General features: G+C 40.2%; 1 protein-coding gene across 1 annotated transcript in view; it reads right to left on the reverse strand.

Annotated features, from left to right (window-relative positions):
* FNDC3B (fibronectin type III domain containing 3B) overlaps positions 1-23,202 on the reverse strand; it is a 210,452-nt gene that overhangs the window by 75,289 nt on the left and 111,961 nt on the right. Inside the window, exons 6-7 of the mRNA XM_061452540.1 lie at positions 21,417-21,707; positions 961-1,019 (exon numbers count right to left, since the gene is read on the reverse strand). Of these exons, the coding sequence (XP_061308524.1) occupies positions 961-1,019; positions 21,417-21,707 (350 nt within the window). The remainder of the gene's footprint in view (positions 1-960; positions 1,020-21,416; positions 21,708-23,202) is intronic.

Raw genomic sequence — 23,202 nt, forward strand, 5'->3', positions numbered from 1 at the left:
CCTTTGAACCTGCTCCTATAGATGCTACTACACTGTAGATGCTAACACCTACTGACTGAGCAACTTAAGACCAACCATCTTTTGTATTTCTTCAGAACAAAGGCATCCAAGAGAACAGAACCTAAAAATAAAACTCAGTCCATGCTCATGCCTGCATTTCCCTGGGCTCTGCTGCTTCTGCATCCAATGAATAGATATCTTCTCATGCTCCAACTTCAGAATATCATTCCATCATCCACTGTTGAATCCGTCTTTAGGTGAGCTTTCCAACTGTTTTTCTTAATTTGCTTGTTTACTAGCCTTCTACCTCAACAGAGAAAGACAAAGCAACAGAGACAGAACTCCCAAAGCACAACCATCTCCCTCTGCCCCGTGACTGCTTCATCCAGTGCTTGTTTAAACAGTTCATTTAGATACACAATGCTATTCTGCCTTTGACACACCAAACTAGAAAACCATCACATTCAAAGGTCTTGCAACCAGATTTATTAATAACCTTACCTGACTGTGGTCATACCCAGCATTATGGTTATTTAGATGGTGACTCAATTCCATTACAATTCACGTGCTTTTATGGCTCAGATAAACGTAGAATATAGTAATTGCCATTAAATAATAGAATTATCTTTATTTAATCATGATTACAGACATAAATTGCTCATGACAAATAAAATTAAACCCAGGGAAGAGCTATGTCAATCACCCCAGTGCACTGGGTTCCCCATCACGGTGGGGAACCAAATGAATTCTGGGAGTTGTCCTCTAGAAACAAGCAACTGGTGCCATTCCTGCAGTGAACAGAGCCCACAAATACCCACAAGCACAAGAGATGCTTCAAATTTATATCCTAGGGAAATGAGTTAGGTATCTACAGAGGCAACAATCTACTAATGAAAAAATTCAGAGGTGATCCTCTGTGAAATCACCAGTATGTTGTGACACAAGCAACTTCTCACATACCTGTGGTTTCTCCATTCCAGAAAGAATGTCCTGAACCCTTTTTGTTTCTGAATCAAATTCTGTAAAAGAGAGAATGTAGAAATAGGAAGAAAAATAAATTACCAAAATTAAACAAAAACACCAGCTATGTCAGTAATTCTTCAGGAATTCATAAACAGGTGACAGACATTACCTGCACATGCGCATTGGCTGTTTTGCTCTCGTGAATTTAAGCTACACAGTTACATCAATTAATATTAAAAAAAAAAATTAAAATAGAAAAAGGAGGAAATTAAACTTCCAGTAATTGCAGATATTCAGAGAGGGGGGATTATTTGTAGAGGTGTCCTCCACAATGTTATTAACTGGGACTTGCTTTTACAGAGCATCCTGTTTCCAAAGCTCAGACACAGAAGCAACCCAGGGCTTTTTACAGCTCAGATACTGCTGAACCTGGTCCTTGTTTGTTAATCAAACACACCCTTACTCCTTTGGCTGCAGTGCTGTACCATCTGCCTGCTTGCCAGAGCAACAGTACTGGAGAGGATGAGCATCCTCAACCCATGCTGGGGAAGCCCAGTCAAGGGGCGCAGGGTGCCTGCACCAAGCCCTGGCACCCACCCTACAGCTACCTATTCTTAATGCTGTTACTGTGTAATGCTCAAAACTCTTAACAGCCACCTTTCAACTCTAGAAGTAATAAAGTCATGTGAGGATAATTCAGATGACCAGCAAGCAGTAATTCATCCTCCCTGCCTGAGCCTTGTGCCTGGTACAGCAGCTCTTTGCAGGGGCTACACAGCATTGTCACTGGACAGGGTGCAAAATACTTCCCCTAAAATAGACAGATTAATTGAGCAATGAAGGCGATGCAGAAGTAATTGTCTGAGCAGTAAAATCAGCCTTTTCCCCATCCTATCCGTCCATCCAGCCAAAGTCTTTGGATATTGGGATGAAACATTAGCTTAGAGTAATGAGGTGACACAAAGCAGCTTTATTCCTTTTGGACTGCAGCACAGAGAGGCCTCACTTTCCACTACAGTATCCTCTAATGGAAAACTAGGAAAATATTTTTTTCTGTATTTCTTTTACCTTTTTTTTTTTTAAATGTTATTGTAAAAAGTTTGCTCACCAAAGCAGAAGAATACATCATATCTAAAGCAAAATGAGCTCTTTATAAAAAGCATACAGATTTGGCATAGAAAGCAAAGAACATAAAGAAAAACTGGTAAGATAGGTCAACAGCTTTCGCAAATGATTCCCCCAAGCCTGACCTACTTCTCGCAGCCCAAGAATGTGTCTTTATTTTTGTCTGTGACCTGCTTTAAAAAAAGTACATCTTTTTCAAAATTCCATGTGCTTGGCTGCCAAAAACTAGAATTGGCTGAATGCTGATGGCAGAACTCCAGTGTAAATGCCCATCTCTCCCTGCAAGAATGCACCTTGGTGTGGAGTGGGAATGACAAATCTCCTGCTTCATGCATTCCTGGATTCCTTTTAGTCTCAGCCACTTGGAAAAGGATTAGTAATAATTCAGGAGAAGAGGAGGATAGCATGATTGTTTTTTTTCCACATTAGATAACCCTAGAGTGTATTGTCAAGTGTATAAACTGGCAGGATTTAGGCAGTATAACAATACTGACTTGAAAACTACACAGATGGTCTAAAATGGCAAAGGAAAAGCTTGACATGCTGATCCAAGTGAAAATGTTACTAAAGTCGGGGGTGTTTCAGAATTCAGGGTTCCCTTCAGCATCAGTACAGAAGTAGGACTGTGCCACAAGAGCCTGGATCCAGATCTGAAAACTGCGGAGGTCCTGTAGGCTTATCTCGAAGGGATGTTAATCAGAAGCAGCTTCTGCAGCTATAGAGCGTAACTAAAATGCTGCTACTATTTTATTGAAAGTTTATGGTTATTATGTCACCCCTAATTACAATCCCCAGAAGCTAAGCGTGAATCACTCTCAATCTTAAATCCTAAACATGTGGACTGAATTTTCTTTCTTCTCTCTGCTTTCTAGCAAGGATGCTATCTCTGCTACACTAAGCAGGGGAGGAAAACAAACCCTGAAGCCCAAAGAAATCTCACTTCCAGCTCCCACGAAAAATGATTGCTTTGTACAGTAACTAAGTCCTCTGACCCTCACAGGTTAGGGTTGAGGGTTCAAACTGCTCCAAATACAGGAACTGACTTTTAAGACCTAAGGGAGTTGGATATACTCAGCAAATAAATAATAATAAACCAAATAATAAAACCAATAATAATAACAATAATAACAATGTACTTTAATCAGACTCTTCAATGAAAAGTCCTACAAAGGATATCTTTTATATTAGCTCCCCAAATATATGGCTTATTCAAAAGGAGAAGGCTCTGAGTACCAGACAGACTGAAATCTGGGGTTATTAAGGACACATGGACATTTATGTGGACAATTTGGACATTTATGTCACAAAGAGTTTATTTAGGTAATCTTGAAGTGGAAGAATAGAAATGTCCTCAAAGATTTTGGGGACCGGGAAAGAGGTAGCGGGACATACACACACCCTAAGGTGACATTGTGAGTGCAAATAAATTAAGAATTGAAGTTGATGAATAATATATATACATATATGAATGGGTGCTTCATCACATTCTCTAAAGAATAATATGGGTCAGATGTTGCAGATATGCTGACCAACTATGCCAGATATCCCCCCATGCTAAACCTCCCCCGTGGTCACTTGCACATGCAGCACACTCCAACCTCTTCACACCTACAGAGCCGATGCAACCTGTGTTGCTGATTTGCTAATGCCATGAATCATTTTACAAGAAAAACAGCAAAGAAAGAACAGAACTGTATGGAAAGGACAGTGTATGACTTTGAGCTTCCCACTGAATTTGAAACAAAACCCACCATGAATAGGCAATGCCCTATGAAAATATGAGTAAATGTAACATTAAATACAGGAAGCAGTAAATATACATGAATGGTGTCTATAATAGCACCAGCTAATAGCTCAGGTTGGAAGGGGACCTCAAGAGAGGTCATCAAGCCCAACCTCTGAAAATTAGGAAAAAACCAGCACAAAAGTGCCCCATGGAAAAACTTGTTAATAAAACTGAAGCCAAGCTTTTTTGAGAGAGAGAAAGTAGCTCACAGAGTTGTCACCTTATTACAGTATTTCAAATACTTAGTTTCCCATTCCAAGAGCTAGAAAAAATTCTCAGGCTTCTATGGATAGTTGATCTGCTTTTGGTAATAAATATAATTATTATTCACAGCCTCCTGAGCTAAACTAAGCTAAAGTGAAGAGGACATGTTCTGAGTCCCTCCCCAGTAGTCTTACCTGCCAACCCCTCTCATAACAAGTTAAATATGACGCTCAACATCTTTCTCTCAAGCCAACAAAAACCTGAAATCCTTCTGAAATAGAAAAGCATGGGGGGGGGGGGGGGGGATAAAAAAATCCTATATGCTCTAAAGGCCCTTTTTCCTAGCTCACTATTATTGTTACTCATCAGCCATTGAGGACCCTTCTACTAGACTAGCTCACTGGAGCAGTTAGGGACAAGGAACATGAACATCTCCCAGACATCACAGGTGCAGTGGTGAAGAGATGGGAAAGAACAGGAAGAAGGAAAGAGGAAATCCTTATGTAAAACAGGAGACTAAAATTCAGAAAAAACTACCTACAGCTGTCCAGGAAAGGTGGTGGGTGATTCACCCGCTTTGTGCTAACTGTCCTTGAATAACACACAGCTCATTTGCTTTTAAATCTTTGTCCCTTCCTCTCTCATCCTCAGCTAACTGAGCACAGAGTATCTGACATGAACACATAAAAGCTCTATGTCAACTCTCCCAGCATTAACACTGGGGCTTGCAGAAACAAGCAGTGGATACACGCTGCTTTCCTCCTTTGTCATCGGGAACACAAGTTCAGTCACGTCAAGGAAGAGCCCAACTAACACTTCAGGTCATTGTCCCATTATAACTTTTCCTCTCAACATCTGTTCCCCACATCTGTCATGGCAAACCTCTTCCAACTAGGAGGAAGCTGGGGGTGGGGATGAATTCCTTGTGAATGCTCAATGGGGTCCTCTGAGGGACACTACAAAAATCTCAGTTATTCTGTAGATCTCAGTGTCTAAAAGCTATTGTAACTGTCCCTAGCTACAGCATTAGGTTCTAATTCCTTGTGGGTTATTTGGATACAGTATTTCAGATTAACCTTTTGTATCAGAGAAGCCAGCTATAAAATCCGAACATTTAAGTTTGCAGTTTGGTCATCTCTCTTTTTTTTCAGAGTTTTGGGTCATAACCAAAACTCCACAGATAAAACCAAGAGTAAATGCCCCTAAAACTCAAAACATTTTCCTAGCAGCTGTTTGATGCTAATAAGGTTTCAATGTTAAGTCATTCTGAACTAAAGCCTTTTATTATATGTTTCCATTAGTCTGTGTCTATGTTCCTTTCTGCACGTAGAGTACAAACATAATTTTCAGTCCTTTCCAACCATACTTCTGAACACCAAGCACAGCTTTAAAAAATAGGAAAAAAAATTACTTGTCATTTCAAGGTGAGTTTGAAGTTTCCATGAATAGTTTTCACACTTGCATGAACAGCAGCTGTGTATGTAAATGCTTTGAAATAGCTAAAAGCTCTAAACTAATTACGATTTTCCCATTGCAAATACACATTTTAGATTTGCTCTGCATTCCTTCCTTCACAGAGAGGAATAGGTCCGGCTCAAGACTTAGCTTCTGGCCACAGAAATATTTACTGTTTCAAAAGCCTTTCAATTCCAAGGGAGTGACATCAGCACTAGCACTTTGCAAACTTCTAGTCTAATTCTCAAGCAGAGCTCCATGCTCACAGATATGCCAGTCATAACATGACATGCTTTCTCAGAATTTGTTCCAGATTTATTTGGGCTGTGACTGGCCTTAACGCTAGGAATGATCTTTTATCAGTCACGTACTGTACAACCTACAACACTCAAGAAAATGAATTCAGTACACAGTCCAGCTCCTTTGAGAACTGCCTGCCAGTGTTAAAACTTCAGACACAAAGAAAAACACATACAGACTTTAATTTCAGAGAATTATAGAAATATATATTAAAAGCTCTTGCAGGAACAAACCTAAACCTGCAGATTCCATACTGCAGCTGAGTCATAGAAAGCAAGACTGGAGGAGATGGGACACAGTCATGGAGTCCATCCTCCTACACTGAAACATAATCATCTATATCTAAACCATTCCTTAGGGATGTCTGCCTAGCCCTTTTTAAGAAAAACAAAACAAACCAAACAAACAAACAAAAATCTCCCACCCTGAGACCGTGACAATCTCAAAACTTCCTTGGCTAAGCAATCTACCACAACATCTAACTCCCCTCATCACTGGGCAGATTATCTCAGCTTTCCCTGCTGCACCATAAATTACTTCTTTCCTGCACATTCACCACTGGTGAGCTCATCACCACTTTCTTTGCTCACCACCAACCTTTCACCTACTTGAAGGCACTTATTATTTTTGAACGAAGCAAGCTCATTTCTTCCATACCTCTATTTATCAGATCACAGATTCTGCTTACTGCTGTCCTCCGCAATGTTTTTTAAATTGGTCTCCATCCTCCTGAAGATGTGGTACCAGCCCTGGCCACCATACTCCATCAGAGGCCCTAGCAGCACCAAGGAGCAACTGTTGTTACTCTTTGTCTACAGAGTAACTTGAATCTTGCTTTTTGTAGCTTACTATACCTCCCAGAACTATTGGGAAGAACTACCATATAGTAAAAAAAAAAAACGGGTTTGGGAAGGACTGGCTGAAACGTAGTATTTTGCTCAATGTCATGATCACTTTCTTTCAAGGCCATTTGAGCTCTCCTGTCTTCTCCTCCTTCCCTCCCCCTTAACTCACCAAGCACTCTCCTGTATCAGAGCTGATATGGACTATAATTTAATAGGCATCAACCCTAATTCATCCTTTGAGTTCTTAATGAAAATATTGAATAAAATTAGACCCAGATTTCTGCCTTACTCAGTTTGACGCATCTTTACAGTTTGCCAGGGATGCAGCACAGGGCAGGGCAAGGTCACGGATAAACTGCAGGGCTATGTGCTGGCTACAGATGTAATACTGGGAAGAGCAAATCCAGCATCGCAGTGAACACATGATGTCCTATGCAACTTTTCTTGGCACCACTTCCACAATGGACAAAAAGGGGCAGCCCTTTGAGACAGAAATATTTATATCCAGAACAGTCAACCACAACATGCTAAAATGTAATACACTAAGGAAAAATATTAATTACCCCTAAAAATACCCAGATGAGATTCCTAAATATTAAATATTTCTGCTAATTACATGACAGTTAATAAAAACACCAGCAATAAACAAGACTGCAGCTCCATGCCCAAGGTAAAGAGACAGATGTCATCCAACATCAAGAAAAGATTCAATTGTTGAAACATGTTCTCATTCTTAAAAAATTGCTGGGCATGAGCATCTCACGGAAGGTTTTCATTTCTAAAAAATTTCCCACTGTTGCTATCTGAATTCTTCTGCTAAAATGCATTACTTGTTGTCTATAAACTTATCTTTCAGTATTTGACCTTAAAGAACAAATCATATGCAGCTAGCAAAAAAAAAAAAATCAAGCCACTCCCTAAACAACAGAAGGTAAACAAAACAAACCCTGGACAAACCCCAGAAACTTACATTTCCAGATCTCAAAGTAATTAAAAAGAAAATACATCTCTAGGTATCCTGACTCACTGGGACATAAAGCAAGTGAAGTGTTTGCACCAACACCACTGTAATTTAGGCATGAATTTAATCATGTGTTTCAGAGATGTCCTGGCCATAGTCCATATCTATTAACCTGCGAGTTTTACCTTGGCTGTTTCAGTATTCTGCTGTACCTGTAGTGCAAATTCTGCTGTACCTGGAGTGCAAATTCCCATCTGCCCCTGCTTCAAGCCATACTTCTTAAACAGTAGACACCCACTATCACATGGATAAGCATTAGATGTTTTCACATCAAGCAGCTGTGGAAGCACTCAGATACATGTAATGAAGTTACTTCTGCTACAATGTATTTTACAAATAAATGTAAGTACATTCAATCTTCCCTGTCCCCCAATATTGTTTTGATGTATATTTTCAGTTGGGATGAAGCAAGTTAAATAAGATCAGTAGTAACCCATAAGGGAAATGAAATGCTGGATGCAAGGGACAAACGGAGTGTAAGTGACATATTGGGTTTGTTATTTTCTGCTTCTTTGCTGCTACTGCAGGAAGATAGCAATAACAACTCCTACTTTATTGGCTAAAGATCTGAGTGAATTCCTACTGTGAACACAGTCGGTCCATCAGAAGGCAGAAAAGGGCTTTCTTAGTTAAATACAGCAACCCCCCCCCCCCCATCTCCATCACATACATTTTACATCTTAAAAAAGCACTTTGTACATCTCTCCAAGAAGATAACAGACGCAATGCACTGCATATGGCTGCAGCTGGCTGGTTTTGAAGGAAAACCAAACTAAACAATGACATAACCCAAAGAAACAGAGAAAGCCCAAGCTGAATGTGATGGAACAACAAACTGCTTACACACATGATCTCTTCCTGGAGCGCTCTCTTTTGTACTTTTAACTTGCTTATGCTTATCTTCTGTGTCAAAATATTTTTACTTTATTTTCAGCAGCTACCCTTCTGCTATCCTCTAGGCACAGCCCACAAGCTATGTGGGTTTGAGAAGACAGCAAAAGCTTTGCAAGTAAACAAGGGCTGGCAGGCAGCGGCCACCCCTCTGTCTTCTTGTCAATACACTTTTAAAAATGGCATAGCTGAATCATACAAAAGTAGATAACCAAAACCAATTATTTACAATTCTGCTGATTTTTACTAGAATAATTTAAATACTACAGGTTGCAATTTCAGAGCATGCTTCTAAGTTATGCTGGCACAGATAACTTTTTTTGAGCAGGCAGACGAGCATCCAGAAAGAGGTGGAGATATGCTGTGTGGTAGTGTCTCCTTATTCTGAGAAATCCTCATATGTGTGACATCTATTAACATGGTTGAACCTTTGCAGCTAAAATTCTTGAGCCTCTCCAGGTAGACACAGATGTTACTCTTCTCATACCAGAGTTAGAAAAGGCTCACCTTTTGGCCCCAGGAGGGACATACAGAACTGCTTCACGGGTTGTATGCTGAATTTGCACCAGAAAGGGCAGCAGCTGAATGCCACCAGTTAGATCAAGCAGACTTTGAAAATAAGTTGTTCTTCTCTAGTCTCATCCCTTCTATATGAGCATTAGATACCACTACCCTGTAAGCACACTGCAGTTCTCCAAAACACTTCAATCCTTTCAAATACGGAATTATTTTAATCGATCATCATTCCTTCATGCACCTTGCTTAAGGTGCAGGAAGGTACCTAAGGACAGCTGAGAGAACTGTTACAATATAAGTGAAATAATTTGGTTTTCTTCATTTAAAAAAAAATATTACCTCTCTTCTTTCCTGACTGTCTTTTCTCTGTCATTTCTGATTTGCTTGGATATGTAACTTTGCCTGTTCTTGTGCCATTAGAGCCTTTCATTTCTAACAATAAGAATTTTTTATTTGACAAGGAGACTGAAAGGCCCTCCTGAAATTCTTCTGGAGCTCCTGACTCCCTTTCTAGATGAAAGTCTGACGCTTCATTCCCACTACAAACTTTGCCAGCAGACACTAATCTTTTCCTAGACACAATGAAGTTCTTCAAAACTGTCTCAATTTTCTACGATAATTGGGATGCCTTACCCTTAATTTCTTTCATTTATTTTTCTATTGCTGCATCTTCCCCCTTTCTTGGTTCTCCTCATTCCTTGTGATTGCCTGTCCAGCCTTCACTAGTATTCAAGAGCCAGAGTACAACCTGACATGGCAGCCTCTGTCAGCCTCTCAGTCTGATCATCCAAAAGGAGAAGTAACTTTTGCAAAGATCACCAGCTTACTATTATTATTACTCCACGTGGTCACAGGTGACATGGTCATAAAAGCCCTAAAGGTTTCTCCAGCCCAAGGGAGGAGGAGGGGATGCCCAACTGGGCAGCCAAAATACCCACACTTCTTAAAATGTAAAAGGCCTCAACAAGCGACTCAAAAGGATGTTTGATGCCAGCTGTGAAATGACATTATCTGGCATTTACAGAGGCAAGATTTCCTCTTGGAAACAAAAGGCTCCCTTCAATCATGGCAACTGACTCTCAGCTGCTAGGCAAAGCGAGAGCCTGAGCCCTACAAATACGAACAGTGAAAGGAGTCTCACGACTTCTTACACTGATAAAAAGCACAAGTTTGACAGCAACAAAAATTACAGTCTTCTCTTCCTAACTGGGTCACTGATGGCTCCACTGCATCTCACCACCAGCCTGAGAAGCAGCAGCCAGCGTGGTCATGCTTTTGTCTCCATCAGTCTTTGGTGTCATTCCTGAGACGGACACAGCAGATCCTCCCATGGCAGAGGTGACCCTCACACCCTTTAAGAACTGAGGTGGAAAACACAATCCCTGTCAAACACGGACTTTGACAAGTCTCCAGTGTCACCAGTTTAGGGTGACTGCAGTCCCATGATGACTGGAAATAATTTTCTCTGAAGTACTATCTCCAGTACAGGGGGACAACTGTATCAGTACTGAACCCAAATAAAACTTACTTTGTCCTCACCTTCAAAATTATGACCATATGAAAAATGGCCAATAAAAGCCTTTGCTAATCTGCCCATTATATACAATAACAGCATTTTCCTGATCAAACACAAATCTATCAAAATAACCTGCAAAACTGCATATTTGCACAGAAAAACAATCAGACAGCAGAGCCAAAACAGACTCCATGGGACCTCCACACTCGGTTGGGATTAAACAAAGCTCCTCAGCCAAAATTAACAACCTCTTTGGCAATGAACCTTGTAAAGCCACTGAGTGTGCTACAACAGTATGATGGATTTTCCAGTGTCAACCTACTGGATGGCTGCAGAGTCACAACATTTTTTGAATGAACCCCAACCTAGCTTTTTTGTTAGCAATGCAAATTAGTGACCTCTTTTTTCCAGATGAAAACTATGAGATAATCAGATTGCAATGACTGGTGGAGGAGATCACAGTAATCCAGGAAATCAAGGAACATTTCTTTCTTTCCACTCAGAGATGGGGAAGACTAAGAGCTTCCAACCCACCCTTTAAACCAACTCAAACACCTATAAACTGATAGCAGAACAGAAATAACTTCTTTCCCTCGTGACAGACAACAATCAATTTACTAATTCCAGCCTAAACTGTTTTGCAGTCAAATCTGAATAATGAACTGTATATGAGCTAGAATTATATTAAACAGAACATTTAACAAATATCAGGTGCTACATTCCTACAACTTGAAAGTAAGAAGATGCTGACCTGATGTTATCAGTGCCCTCCCATGCCTGTGAAATGCCAAGAATGTTAAAAAAAAACCCTGACCTATCATGTCTGTACCAATTCACTACTAGTGAGCTGGAAAATCTCCCTGTGCAATTAGCAGCCCTATATGGAACAGGGCAAAATACAATCTGGATATTTGCACAACCAGTTTTGCCACTGAGAATCTTTCCAAACATTTAAAATAGTTTGCAGAAATATCCACCTGATTACAGCTCGCTGGGAAGGCTTCAGCAAAGCTACAGGAATTTCAACCCAATCTGGATTTCATTGCCAAGATGAAATTCAGGCAAAAGTCACAAGAATCACAGTAAATCAAAGCAGCTGCCTCTGAGCACAGCTCCCTACAGAAGAAAACAAAAAACCCCAAAAGACACACACACATACACACACGCAAAACCCCTCAAACAACAAAAAAATATGAAAACCAAATGGGGGGGGGACGGGACTTGATAATTAAAAAAAAAACCCTCAACCCAAATCCCAGAAAAAACTCAAAAAAAGAAAATAGAGTGAAGTTCATAAAAACTTTTGAAATCAAATTCCAGCCTTCCTCAGAAAAGGAAAACTAACTGATGGGTTTTGAAGCACAGCTAAAAAGAGTTAGATAAACAAATGACATTAACTTCAGTGGGACACAAAGTTTCATTTCACCGCCTTTGCAAATCCAGATGAATATACAGATGGACACTGTTCAGAACATCTGGGTATACAAATCAGGGTTGTTCACTAAATTATTACACTTAAAGGTATTTTATTTTTTATACTCCAGAGGGAGGAAATGTTCTTCTACCTCTTCCCTATAAATGCCCTCTCTCCCTTTTGGCTCAATGTCCCAGATATTGCCAAATAAGGGAAGCATAGTTTCCTTCCTTTGTTGGTGGTCCACGTTATCTCCTCTTAACTGATGAGAATACACTGTTTATCTTGCTCTGAAGCTCCGAGACCTTTGTGTAACTCTTCTCCCCAGCACAGATATTTAATCACTGAGCATTTGAGCAGGAAGAAAATGTACTTATTATGGGGTGTTTTTTTTCTGTTAGTTGGATATCTCTAAATTATGTAAACTGATAGAAAAAAGACTCAGTCTTCTGGATTTGACTGCCAGTTGCAGCAGAAACAGCAAATTCTTGAGATAATATGAAGATCCTCTGGGGGAACACGTTGTGCCTTACGTCATTCAGCACTGACTTCCTGATAAATCAGGGAGCAGATAGCTTATCCAACTCCCCCTGCCAAGGAGGTGCTGCTGGCAAAATGAGACAAGGGAGGTACGCAAGCAGATGACAAAAAAAACATCAGTCTATAGGAGTTGGTTGGGATTGTGAAAAAAGCCTCGGGGAAAAACTCCAGTCACTATCAAAGGTGTTTTTAAGTTACCAGTAAGGTCAAAGGAGAGTCCTGGATCCAGATCTCTCCACTCTTTACTAGATATGCCCTACGCTTTCCCATGTGGACTTTGAGCTGTATTTCTAGCAGCCTGGCACACTTACGAAGTTTAAGGAGCTTCAACTAAGGTTTATTTTGTCTGAGCTTTTGTGACAAGACAGAAGAATGTCACCAGAATTGTGGTCACCCATTCTGCCTCTTTATGCCTCAGAGCCTTGGGTGCCCAAGAGACCAACTCTCAGAATAGCTTATAACTGTGCTGGATCACATGTATCCACAGCTACCCTGATGTTTTGTTCACATTTCCAGTTACAAAAAGTCTGGATAAAACCAAGTTTGACTCATTTAAAAGTAGCTGACATTGAAGATGGGAGAATATTGTGCACCTAAATTAAGTGATGCTCCCATTTAGCCGATGAAGAAAATATCTTAACAACTTCTGGTGCCTAAGTTATGAAGCTGGTTCTTTCAAGAGAAGTGCATAAATATAGAGTGTGGCTGCCCCTCTCCCTGCCCCAGCCTGCAGGACTCTGCTACCAAAGTAAAAAACAGACAGAATGAACCAACATGGCGTGAAAGAAGGTAGGACAGCCATGATATTCAGGCTTCCCATAAACTGGTTTTGCTCCTGCAGAATGGATATAGCAGGAGAACACCACCATGCTAGTGACATTCCAACATTCAGGCAAGATTTCACAGGCTGTAAACTCTTGGAAATTATTTTGCACACAGAGGATGTCTAGGAAAGAGTTGGTCAAGATGCACTAAAAGGCATGACCCACAGGCACCTCAAAGCAAAACACTGCTGGGTTTGCAGCTGGGCAAAGCAATGGCTGAGGGAAAGAATACATTAGCACTGGACTTGGAGATGCTTTTCAGCACCACTTGAGATATTTAGCTTTCACCTTTCTCCATCGAAGCCCCATGATGCAAGTCAAGTTTCAAGACAGCAGAGGAAACTGAGGTTTGTTTTTCTCCCTCAACACAGTGTTTTTCTTGGTGGTGCTGGATAAACATTTTAGTAATTCTTTTTGATGAAGAGAAGTCATAAATTAAGCTTGATCTGAATAAATTCTTATATGCATACAGATTTACATGACCTTGGGAATGGACTTCGACTGAACCCTACATAATGTCAGTATTTTTCTAATATAATAATCAGTCTACATAGAGCTCACTTAAGTGGTAACTTTATGTGACAATTAAATATTCTTTGGTAAAGAATCTACGTGCCCTCATAGCCATTTTGTTTTCTGCCTGGATGAGCAATTTCACAGCCTACTATTTTAGAGAAAATACAAAAGATAAAGAATGTTTAAGAAGCAGGCATATTTCCAAGTAGAAAAAAAAATAATCCACAAGCTCAGTCATGATGTGACAGATAAGGTCAAGACACGAGAATATCACACTGGAAATTCCCTGGTGTCACAAATTAACTGCGGTTTCTCAAGTTCAGACTCGTGCCTTAATTAATGCATCCTATTTCCTTTCACTTATTAAAACTTTTTTTTTTTTAAAAAGAGCATGCACACACACAAGATATATTTCTAATCAGATACAAAGCTAAACAACTAAGCCGAGTAGTATTATTTCCTAAAACTACTAAAAATGCAGTAGCAATAGTAATACTATTAAGATTTCATACATGATGCTGATCTATACTCACAAGATTCAACACATCTCTGTTTCCATTAAATATTATTTACATTACTTGGTATAATGCTAAAATTCACATAGCCTGAGAGATGTATTTTAGCATTCAGAGTGTTTTTTTCCACGTTCCTAATAAAATCAGTGTGACAGTTTTGATGGGTTGTCTTCAGGAGACAATCAAGTTAAATAGAAGCAAATACATTCCTTGAGAAACCAGGGAAGCTGCACCTGCACAGGAGTATTTTGTATGTCAGCAGAACCATTTACGATAAATTTTGTTCACAGAACATTTCTAAATCAGTATAACACAGGTGTTTATTAATATGTACCAAATCATCAGTACCTGGCTAAAAGAACGCGTGAAGTTTTTGTTTCTCAGCTTCTCTGCACACATGGACCAGAAGTGATGAAATTAGTCTTTTAAACTTTCAAATCTATAGGATAAAATGTACATACATACATAATATATGACCCAATAAGCTTTCAAAGCAGATTCAGGACCAAAATAGAGAAGAATTGACAGGATCTAGAGTGAGTAAGTAGAGGAACTTCACCTGATTCCTGTCTGCATTGAATCACAGCTCCCTCAATTTTCCTTTAATTCACACACTCTGGATTAAAAACAACCAAAACAACCAAACAACAACAACAAAAAAAAAAAAAAACAAACAAAACCCCCACCAAGACCCAAAACCAACAAAAAAACCTCAAAACCCCAACAAACCAACAAAACAACTTGATTCAATTGAAAAAGGAAATAGCCCCCCCTCCCCCCCCCCCCTTTTCCTAAATATATTTAAATGTCATAAAAAAAGAGAGAGAGGGAGATAGCAGGATAAGGTTGTATCAAGAAAGTGTCAGCTCTATTTTTTCATACACTGTCACCCACTCTGTGTCATGTACCAGCAGCTTGCAGAGCAAAACCCTGCAGAGCAAAACCCCACACAGCTCAGGGATACTTGCTGGTACCAGTTCTTGGCAGCATCAGCCCAGGCTAGCCATACCAGTCAGATTTACTTCTTCATTTCAGAACTGCTGGTTTGCAGAGTTCAGTGCATTTAAAACACTGTTAAATTAAAAGCACCATAGTTAGAATGTCCTGTGCTATGCCAATTTTCCATGTGTTCTTGAACCATTCACCTCAAAGAAGTGAGCACACAGAGCTAGCCACATCATCTGAGAAACATCTATCCGCAATGCAGACAGGAATACAAAGCAATGGTTTTCACTTCTGGGAGTACCTGAAGGCTGCTTCAGTGCACAAGATCAGAAAAGCAACATCTTTTGAGTTTTTAAGCTGGTTATATACATGTGACAACGGTACTACAGAAGTTTATGATCTATGTATAGTCGACAGCAACTCTTCAAACTATTAAATCATTCTAATCCTTTTTCTCCCTTCTCCATATGTAAAGAATGCCAATGCCACATGGAAGGAACCAGCTGCTCAGAGAAGCAAAGCAGACACTAAGTCAACTTTCCTTGCTTTGCAGATCAGAAAAGCAAGTCTGCTTTTCAAAACAAGAGTTAGACAAGTGCGCAGACAATAGGTCTACAAAGGACACAGCATGACTAAACCCTCTGTCGTGCCCAGCAGCTCTGGAGCAGGGAGCGGGGCTGGGCTTGCAGGCTGTCCCCTAGCAGCATCTCCATCACCTGCTGAAAAGAGACCACTGAGCTAGACAGGCCTCTGCTCTGACCCAGTAGGGACAAATCTTCTCAAATCACCATGAAAAAAACCCATTCTTTATGGAACATTTACATAAAGTTATATGCAACCCCCTCCACCCCAGCACTGCCTCCCTGCCCAGACTAGGTCTGTTTATTCAGTTCCCAGCACCCACCCAGCTCCTGGACAGGATGCACATAACAATCCATCTGCTGCTTTCTACTTTTACCCATTTCAAGTGTTTTAGTTTTGGCTATCTTAGGTTCTTCAAACTTCAATGAGAATTAGAAAAAAAAAAAGAAAGATTTTATCTCATTTGAAGGAAAAAAGATGTTTTATTAGCAAAAGTATTGTAAGAATGCTCAAAACTGCTTATGTTCCCACAGTACTTGCAGCCACACACAAACATCTCAAACTACCAGATCACTACATGACCAAGAAGTGAACCACTGAGTGCATAAGAAGGAAGTGACTCAGACTGAAATTCATAAAGGACAGCATGAATGGGACAGGATTTCCTCTTACAGCTCTTTATACATGGCAAGGCTCCTTCATTAAAATAAAACAAAAATCAACCTGGCTCCCTCATCTCCCATTCAGTTTTTAAAACAGCTCTGCAGAAGAGCTACTGTATGGGATTTTAAATCAGAATCCCTACATCACACTTCCAAGTTTCCAGCCTGTACAAGAAGCCACCCATCCTATCACTTAGAATAGTTGCTAACTTTTCAGACAATTATAAGCCATCACTTTTCCTTTTTTTTTGCCTTAAAATATATATTTCCAGCATCCAACATAACTAAAAATCTTTATTTACAAGAGCACCTCCCAGTATAAAGACACAATTCTGGCCATGAAAAGGGTAGAGGAATTGCACTTATATTCCCACAATGAAATTGCAATTTCCCAACAAAAAGAGGTTGTGATGCTATGTTATAGGGCTAGCATAATAGAACCACCAACGCATTTTTACCATTACGCTGTACATAGCACAGAGTGGCATAGAGGAGTATGTGCTGGATACACAACTAAAGAGGTGATGGAACCAAGAGTACTCTAGAGTCCTTTATTTTAGTACTGCGGATGATGTTACCACCCCATTTATTCCATCAGTGCTGAATCAGCTTTTCAAGAAACCCCTGGTTCTTTTAATATTGGAAGGAGACAGTAAATTATTGACATATGGCAGAATTTTCCTTGACTACTTACTGAAATGTTATGAAGATAATACATGCAGTGAGTGTATGTTTTGATGGAAATGTACATTGTTAACTTAAATATCTCATGCCCTTTGATTTACACCAAACCTTTTCAGGGAAAAAAAGTGTAGCTGTCCTTGCATTGTACACAGGACATTTTCTTCAATATTAATGTTACAGTACTCTATAAAAACGGTGCTCAGTAAGGAGCAACACGCCCCTCAAGGAAATTACTACCAAGAAACAAGAAGCAGGACAACCATTTGCTTGAATACAGGGGTAGCAGATCCAAGGAAAGAAATGCCTATATTCCGCCTCCCCATCACACTGTGCAGATCATGTTCCTCCACCGATTAAAACAGACATTCAAATTGCCTTTCAAAGCGTTGGCTCAGGAGTGGCTGGGACTGCCGGTGCATACCCAGTACTGGGCGAGATGCCATCTGCCAGTGGCAAGCTCCTACCCATGCTCCCAGCACCAAGGCAGCTTCCAATGCTTTGCTTCCGAAAAGCCCAGTCCAAAACTCAGGCTGTGCAAGTGCCTGCCCCGGCTGTGTACAGGGCTCCCAAAGCCCGCTCCCTGGCAGGCAGCGCAGCAGCAAGACCGTTTCGGTGACAGCAGCTTGTCAGGAGCTGGCACACTGGATTGCTCTGACATCCAACCACCTGAAGTAAGCATGCCAGCTACTATTACACACACACACAAACCCCAACCAAATATGAAATGATATACTAGAAAACACATCACAATCCCAACTAAGAAATGCATGCAAATAAACCCTCTAGTTCTGCTTCACTTTGTTTTACTCTAAATCACATTTCCTACTTGCATCTTACAAGTTTTCTAAATACTCTTATTCCTTATGTATTTTATATATATATAAATAATAGTTTTTCCAGGCTATTCAGCAATTTTGGAAGCAGCCACATAGCACTGTAAATTTTTTAACTATTAGCAGGTTTGAACTGATACACACCCACGGAATGTGTAAGTTTAAATGCATTTCCTGCTTGTTGTTTCTGACACATTCCTTTTCTTGGCTATTCCAAACACACTGTCATCTTAGCAACATGAGTAAAAATCATCAACTGTTCCCAGACTGCTTTTAACTCTCACCCCAATTTACCTGCATGGCCATGATATCAGGCATCAATCAATAAAACCCCAAATAATTCAAGAAGAAACAGAGAAGGTAAAATGTCCTGCGTCTAATTAGGAGCTAATAAATATCAAGTGGGAACTTATTTTAGGGCATTGTTTGGAGAGATTCCTTACAAAAGCTCTGTGACAACCTTTCTGCAGAAATATGCGTATAGGTATACATGTATAAGAATAGGCTTTGATGTGAAAAGCCTCAAATTTGAGCCCACAGTATTTTTCATTTCTTTTAATATGAAGAAAATTCTCCTATTCCTGCTTTGGCCATGTATCCTCTGTAGAGCAGTCTGACAGTGGGATGAGCTGCCATCTTCGGGCGCAGATGCAGAACCTATTTTTAAAACACGAGTGAGCTGGATTTATCAAGAGGGTGGGACAACTGATGCTTATTTCCACCTTCTCCTCTTATGAACTTTTTCCACAGTCTGGGGGAAGACTCTTGTCACTTGCTGTTCCAGTTTTAAGGCATTCTCTGGCTGACAGACTGGATGCACCATTGCCCTAACTTCACCAAGTCATTTTAAGAGCGCTCATGCTCGTTAGCTGGAGCACAGAAGACTACACCAAGAGAAAAAGATTAGACAAACACAAGGGTTTCAAGAAACCCTCAAACTAATGCTTTCAAATTAAATCTGATCATACATGCTGACTCGGTACCTACTGAAGCTACATTGAGCGGTTCAGCTCTTAAGCCGATGCTATACTTTATTCCAGGTCTTCCATGAAGGTGCTCCCAAGCACCTCATGTATCCCACCATGAACTAGAGAAAATAAAAATAGCTAAACATAAATAAGAATATTAAAGGTCATATAAGCTGACTGACACGACATAATCAGGAAGTCTAATGCAGTGATTCATTTTCTTGAATGAAAGCATTCCTAAATACAGCTCCTTGCCAATTCTAAAGACCCCAAAGCACGGCTGCAAGTTCTCATTCCTTACCATGCCAGCAGCATTTTTTCCCCCCTTCAGCTATCAATTAAGCTACTTTTCATGAGTATTTATCTCAGGTCTCACAAGTAAAAGTACACACCAAATAAATACACACAATATATAGGTAACAGAAAGCCTATGTTTTATGTTGTATACATAAATTTACGCAAATGGTTTCAAAGTGTGCCACATTATGGAGTCCCTCGGGGTCGGTGCTGGGACCAGTGCTGTTTAATATTTTCATCAACGACCTGGATGAGGGAACTGAATGTACCCTCAGCAAGTTCGCTGATGATACTAAACTGGGAGGAGTGGCTGACACACCAGAGGGCTGTGTTGCCATTCAGCGAGACCTTGACAGGCTGGAGAGCTGGGCGGAGAGGAACTTGATGAAATTCAACAAGGGCAAGTGTAGAGTCTTGCATCTGGGGAAGAACAACCCCATGTGCCAGTACAGGTTGGGGGCTGACCTGCTGGACAGTAATGAAGGGGAAAGGGACCCTGGGGTCCTGGTGGATAGGACGATGACCATGAGCCAGCAATGTGCCCTTGTGGCCAAGAAGGCCAATGGCATCCTAGGGTGCATTACAAAGGGTGTTGTTAGTAGGTCAAGAGAGGTTCTCCTCCCCCTCTACTCTGTCTTGGTGAGGCCTCATCTGGAATACTGTGTCCAGTTCTGGGCCCCTCAGTTCAAGAAGGACAGGGAATTGCTTGAAAGAGTCCAGTGCAGAGCCACAAAGATGATTAAGGGAATGGAACATCTCCCTTAAGAGGAAAGGCTGAGGGAGCTGGGACTCTTTAGCTTGGAGAAGAGGAGACTGAGGGGTGACCTCATCAATGTTTACAGATATGTAAAGGGTGAGTGTCAGGATGATGGAGCTAGGTTTTTTTCAGCGATGTCCAGTGATAGGACAAGGGGCAAGGGGTGTAAACTGGAGCATAGGAGGTTCCATGTGAACATCAGGAAAAATTTCTTTACTGTGAGAGTGACAGAGCACTGGAACAGGTTGCCCAGGGGGGTTGTGGAGTCTCCTACGTTGGAGATATTCAAGGCCCACCTGGACAAGTTCCTGTGTGATGTACTCTAGGTTATCCTGCTCTTGCAGGGGGGTTGGACTAGATGATCTTTTGAGGTCCCTTCCAACCCTTAGGATTCTGTGATTCTGTGATTCTAAATAACCTAGATGTGCTGGGCCTAAGCTTGCTTGTTACATAAAAGTTTGTTCAGCAAGCAGCAGCTTTAGCAGTCAGCAAAGAGACAGGCAGAGAAGAGAAAGGCCGAGAAGTATTAACATATTATAACAAGTTACTGAGCTAAATATAGGTAGAACTGGCTATGTACAGAATGGGTCATGATAAATGAAATTTAATTAGATGAATAACTTAATGTTTTACTATAAAGTTTCAAATTTTTAAATGGCATGCCTCTGAAAATGCTGAAGGACATTATTTCAAAAGTAGACAGACTTATTTGACTACTAATTCCAGTGGCTAAGATTAACCAATTTTTTGTCAAAATTCTTCTGTTTCAACTAACCATATTTACACTGAACTTTCACATAAACAATCTTGCTTTTTTCAGCAAGTATCTCTAAGGTTTCTAATAAGTTTACTACATTTACCCAGGAGATGCAAAGTAGCAATATCTAGTAGTCAGGTTTTGGTTACAGCTCAACTGCCTGTAAAGATTTTTGTGAAGAGCCAAGAACACTGGTATGAAATGTAAAATAAAACCGAGAACTTGGCCATAAAAGGCACTTCTGTCCAACAGATAAAAAGAGAATGATGCTGCATCTAGCAGAGAGTAGTCAAGAAAGATGGGGAGGCAACAAGTTCATCTTACAAAACAAATATAGTATAGCAAGCTCAACGTTTATAGTTAAGTTCACACTGTATTAACACTGTCTTTATGTGTGGGTGGCAGTGTTTTTTGGCTTAGTTACTAAATCCGAATACAGGCAGTCATAAGCCGGAAAGGTGCAATAAAAAGGAATTAAAAATAAATAAAACTGTCTTTACCATGTGGGTCTTGTTCATTTGACTTTGGGCTGCTTCTTGCTCTGCGTTCCGGCTTCTTTACTACTGGAGCCCCCCCGCCGCCACCTCCACTGCTTGCTCCATTGTGACTCTTTGCATAACCATTATATACAGTTGGGCAGCTGCCTATATGGCTTTTGTAGATGGATGAAGGAGGACTATTCAGACGGTTTTGGCGATCAATCTGCCTGTCTTTGAGTTTTTTGTGCTGTGGTTTGCTGTACTGATCTTCCCTGGTAATATAGCTGGACATCCCATATAGTGGTATGATTTCTGGAACAGAAGAATTCACCCACATTAACTCAGAATGACAAAATCACTGATTTTTTTTTTTTTTTTCAGAAACTCGAATTCCTGACCATCTCTAAATTAAATGACTCCAGATTTTCCTGTTGTCAGATTTTACAGCAAACCAATTTTTTTTCTTAAGAAAACTTCTCTGAAGGATTGACAATTTTTTAAGCATGCTCCTTTGCTGGTAGGATATCATAACTCTTTGGATGTGTAAAATACAGCAATTAGGGTGATAGTTTTTCCTATTTTTAGTCTTAGTGTTTCAAAGGACACAGATTTCAAGCAAAGATCCAGGGAGACTGCTATTTAGGAAAAAGCCTTCAGAAGCTCACAGCAATTTAGCCGTTTGTTCCCCAGCACCTGACTGGACAGAATAAGCTGAGATGCCCTGGTTTCAAGCTCCCACCAGTGATTACATGCAATTTAATTTCCCAGTATAAATAGACTTCACAATCATGTCAATTGTGCCTGCCTAAGGAGAGAAGCGCAGGATGATGTAGAAGCTTTGGGTAAGTAAAACTGTATAACAAAAGCTTGAGAAACTTTATAAATATAATACGTACGCTTCAGATACACTTAAACACAAGCCCCACCTCCCTCTTAGAAGAATGACTATCTTTAATGTAAAGCAGGTCAGATTTCAGGACTCAGACCATTTTCTGCTTTTCTCTATAGTTCACTCCACTTTGAGTCTGGAGCTCGAACAAATTAATGACCAAAACAACAGTTTTTCCTTTGTTAGAAAAACAACAATTAATACTTGATACAGACTTCATGTATTTTCTTTTTCCTACATCCACTCAGAAGTTATTGTACAAACTTCTGAAGCAAACATCCTATCCAGCCACCTGAAGTCTTGTTTGTAGGCTGAGATTGCCATGTATACTGTAAGTTTCCAAGTTGTTTCAACTAGCCATATTTTCTTTGCTATTTCAGTGAGTCTTGGCCATTGTCTTTCCTTATCTAGCTACATGATTCTATCTGTATTCTTACAGCAACCAGCATGCTGCAAATAAATTCAATCTTTATTTAAAGCATAAGCCATTGTACAGCAACTGCGAAATGGTGGGTTAATACTCATTGGTACAATATTCACCACTTCAGCTGTTTCAGTGTCACATGTATAGGTCATTCTAGGAAAGCAACCCAGGATTTTTGTTCTATTTTTAAGTTGAATTGCTTTCTTGGTATCTCAAGGCTACAGAAATATTCAACATTTACTTAACTAGAAGCTCTGTGTTCACTTTGCACACTGAAACTTTTGCATGCAAGACTTTGTAAAGCAATCTAATAGACTGTCCTGTTCCCTTTCAAAGGGAAAAGTCCCTTCCCTATGTATCTAGTTGGCTACACAGTCCTACTGTTTTCCTGAGCTACCCACTTCCCACTCACCCAGTATAATGAAGTTAAATGTCAGCTGTAAGGGTTCATTCCTCATTAGGTCTGTGGCCAACAGAAACTTCAAGAGGTAGCA

Source organism: Pezoporus flaviventris, unplaced genomic scaffold (assembly GCF_033815535.1).
Source record: "Pezoporus flaviventris isolate CSIRO_AGI_PZ_B2104156 unplaced genomic scaffold, CSIRO_AGI_Pfla_v1 ptg000013l, whole genome shotgun sequence".
Classification (NCBI taxonomy): Eukaryota; Metazoa; Chordata; class Aves; order Psittaciformes; family Psittacidae; genus Pezoporus; species Pezoporus flaviventris.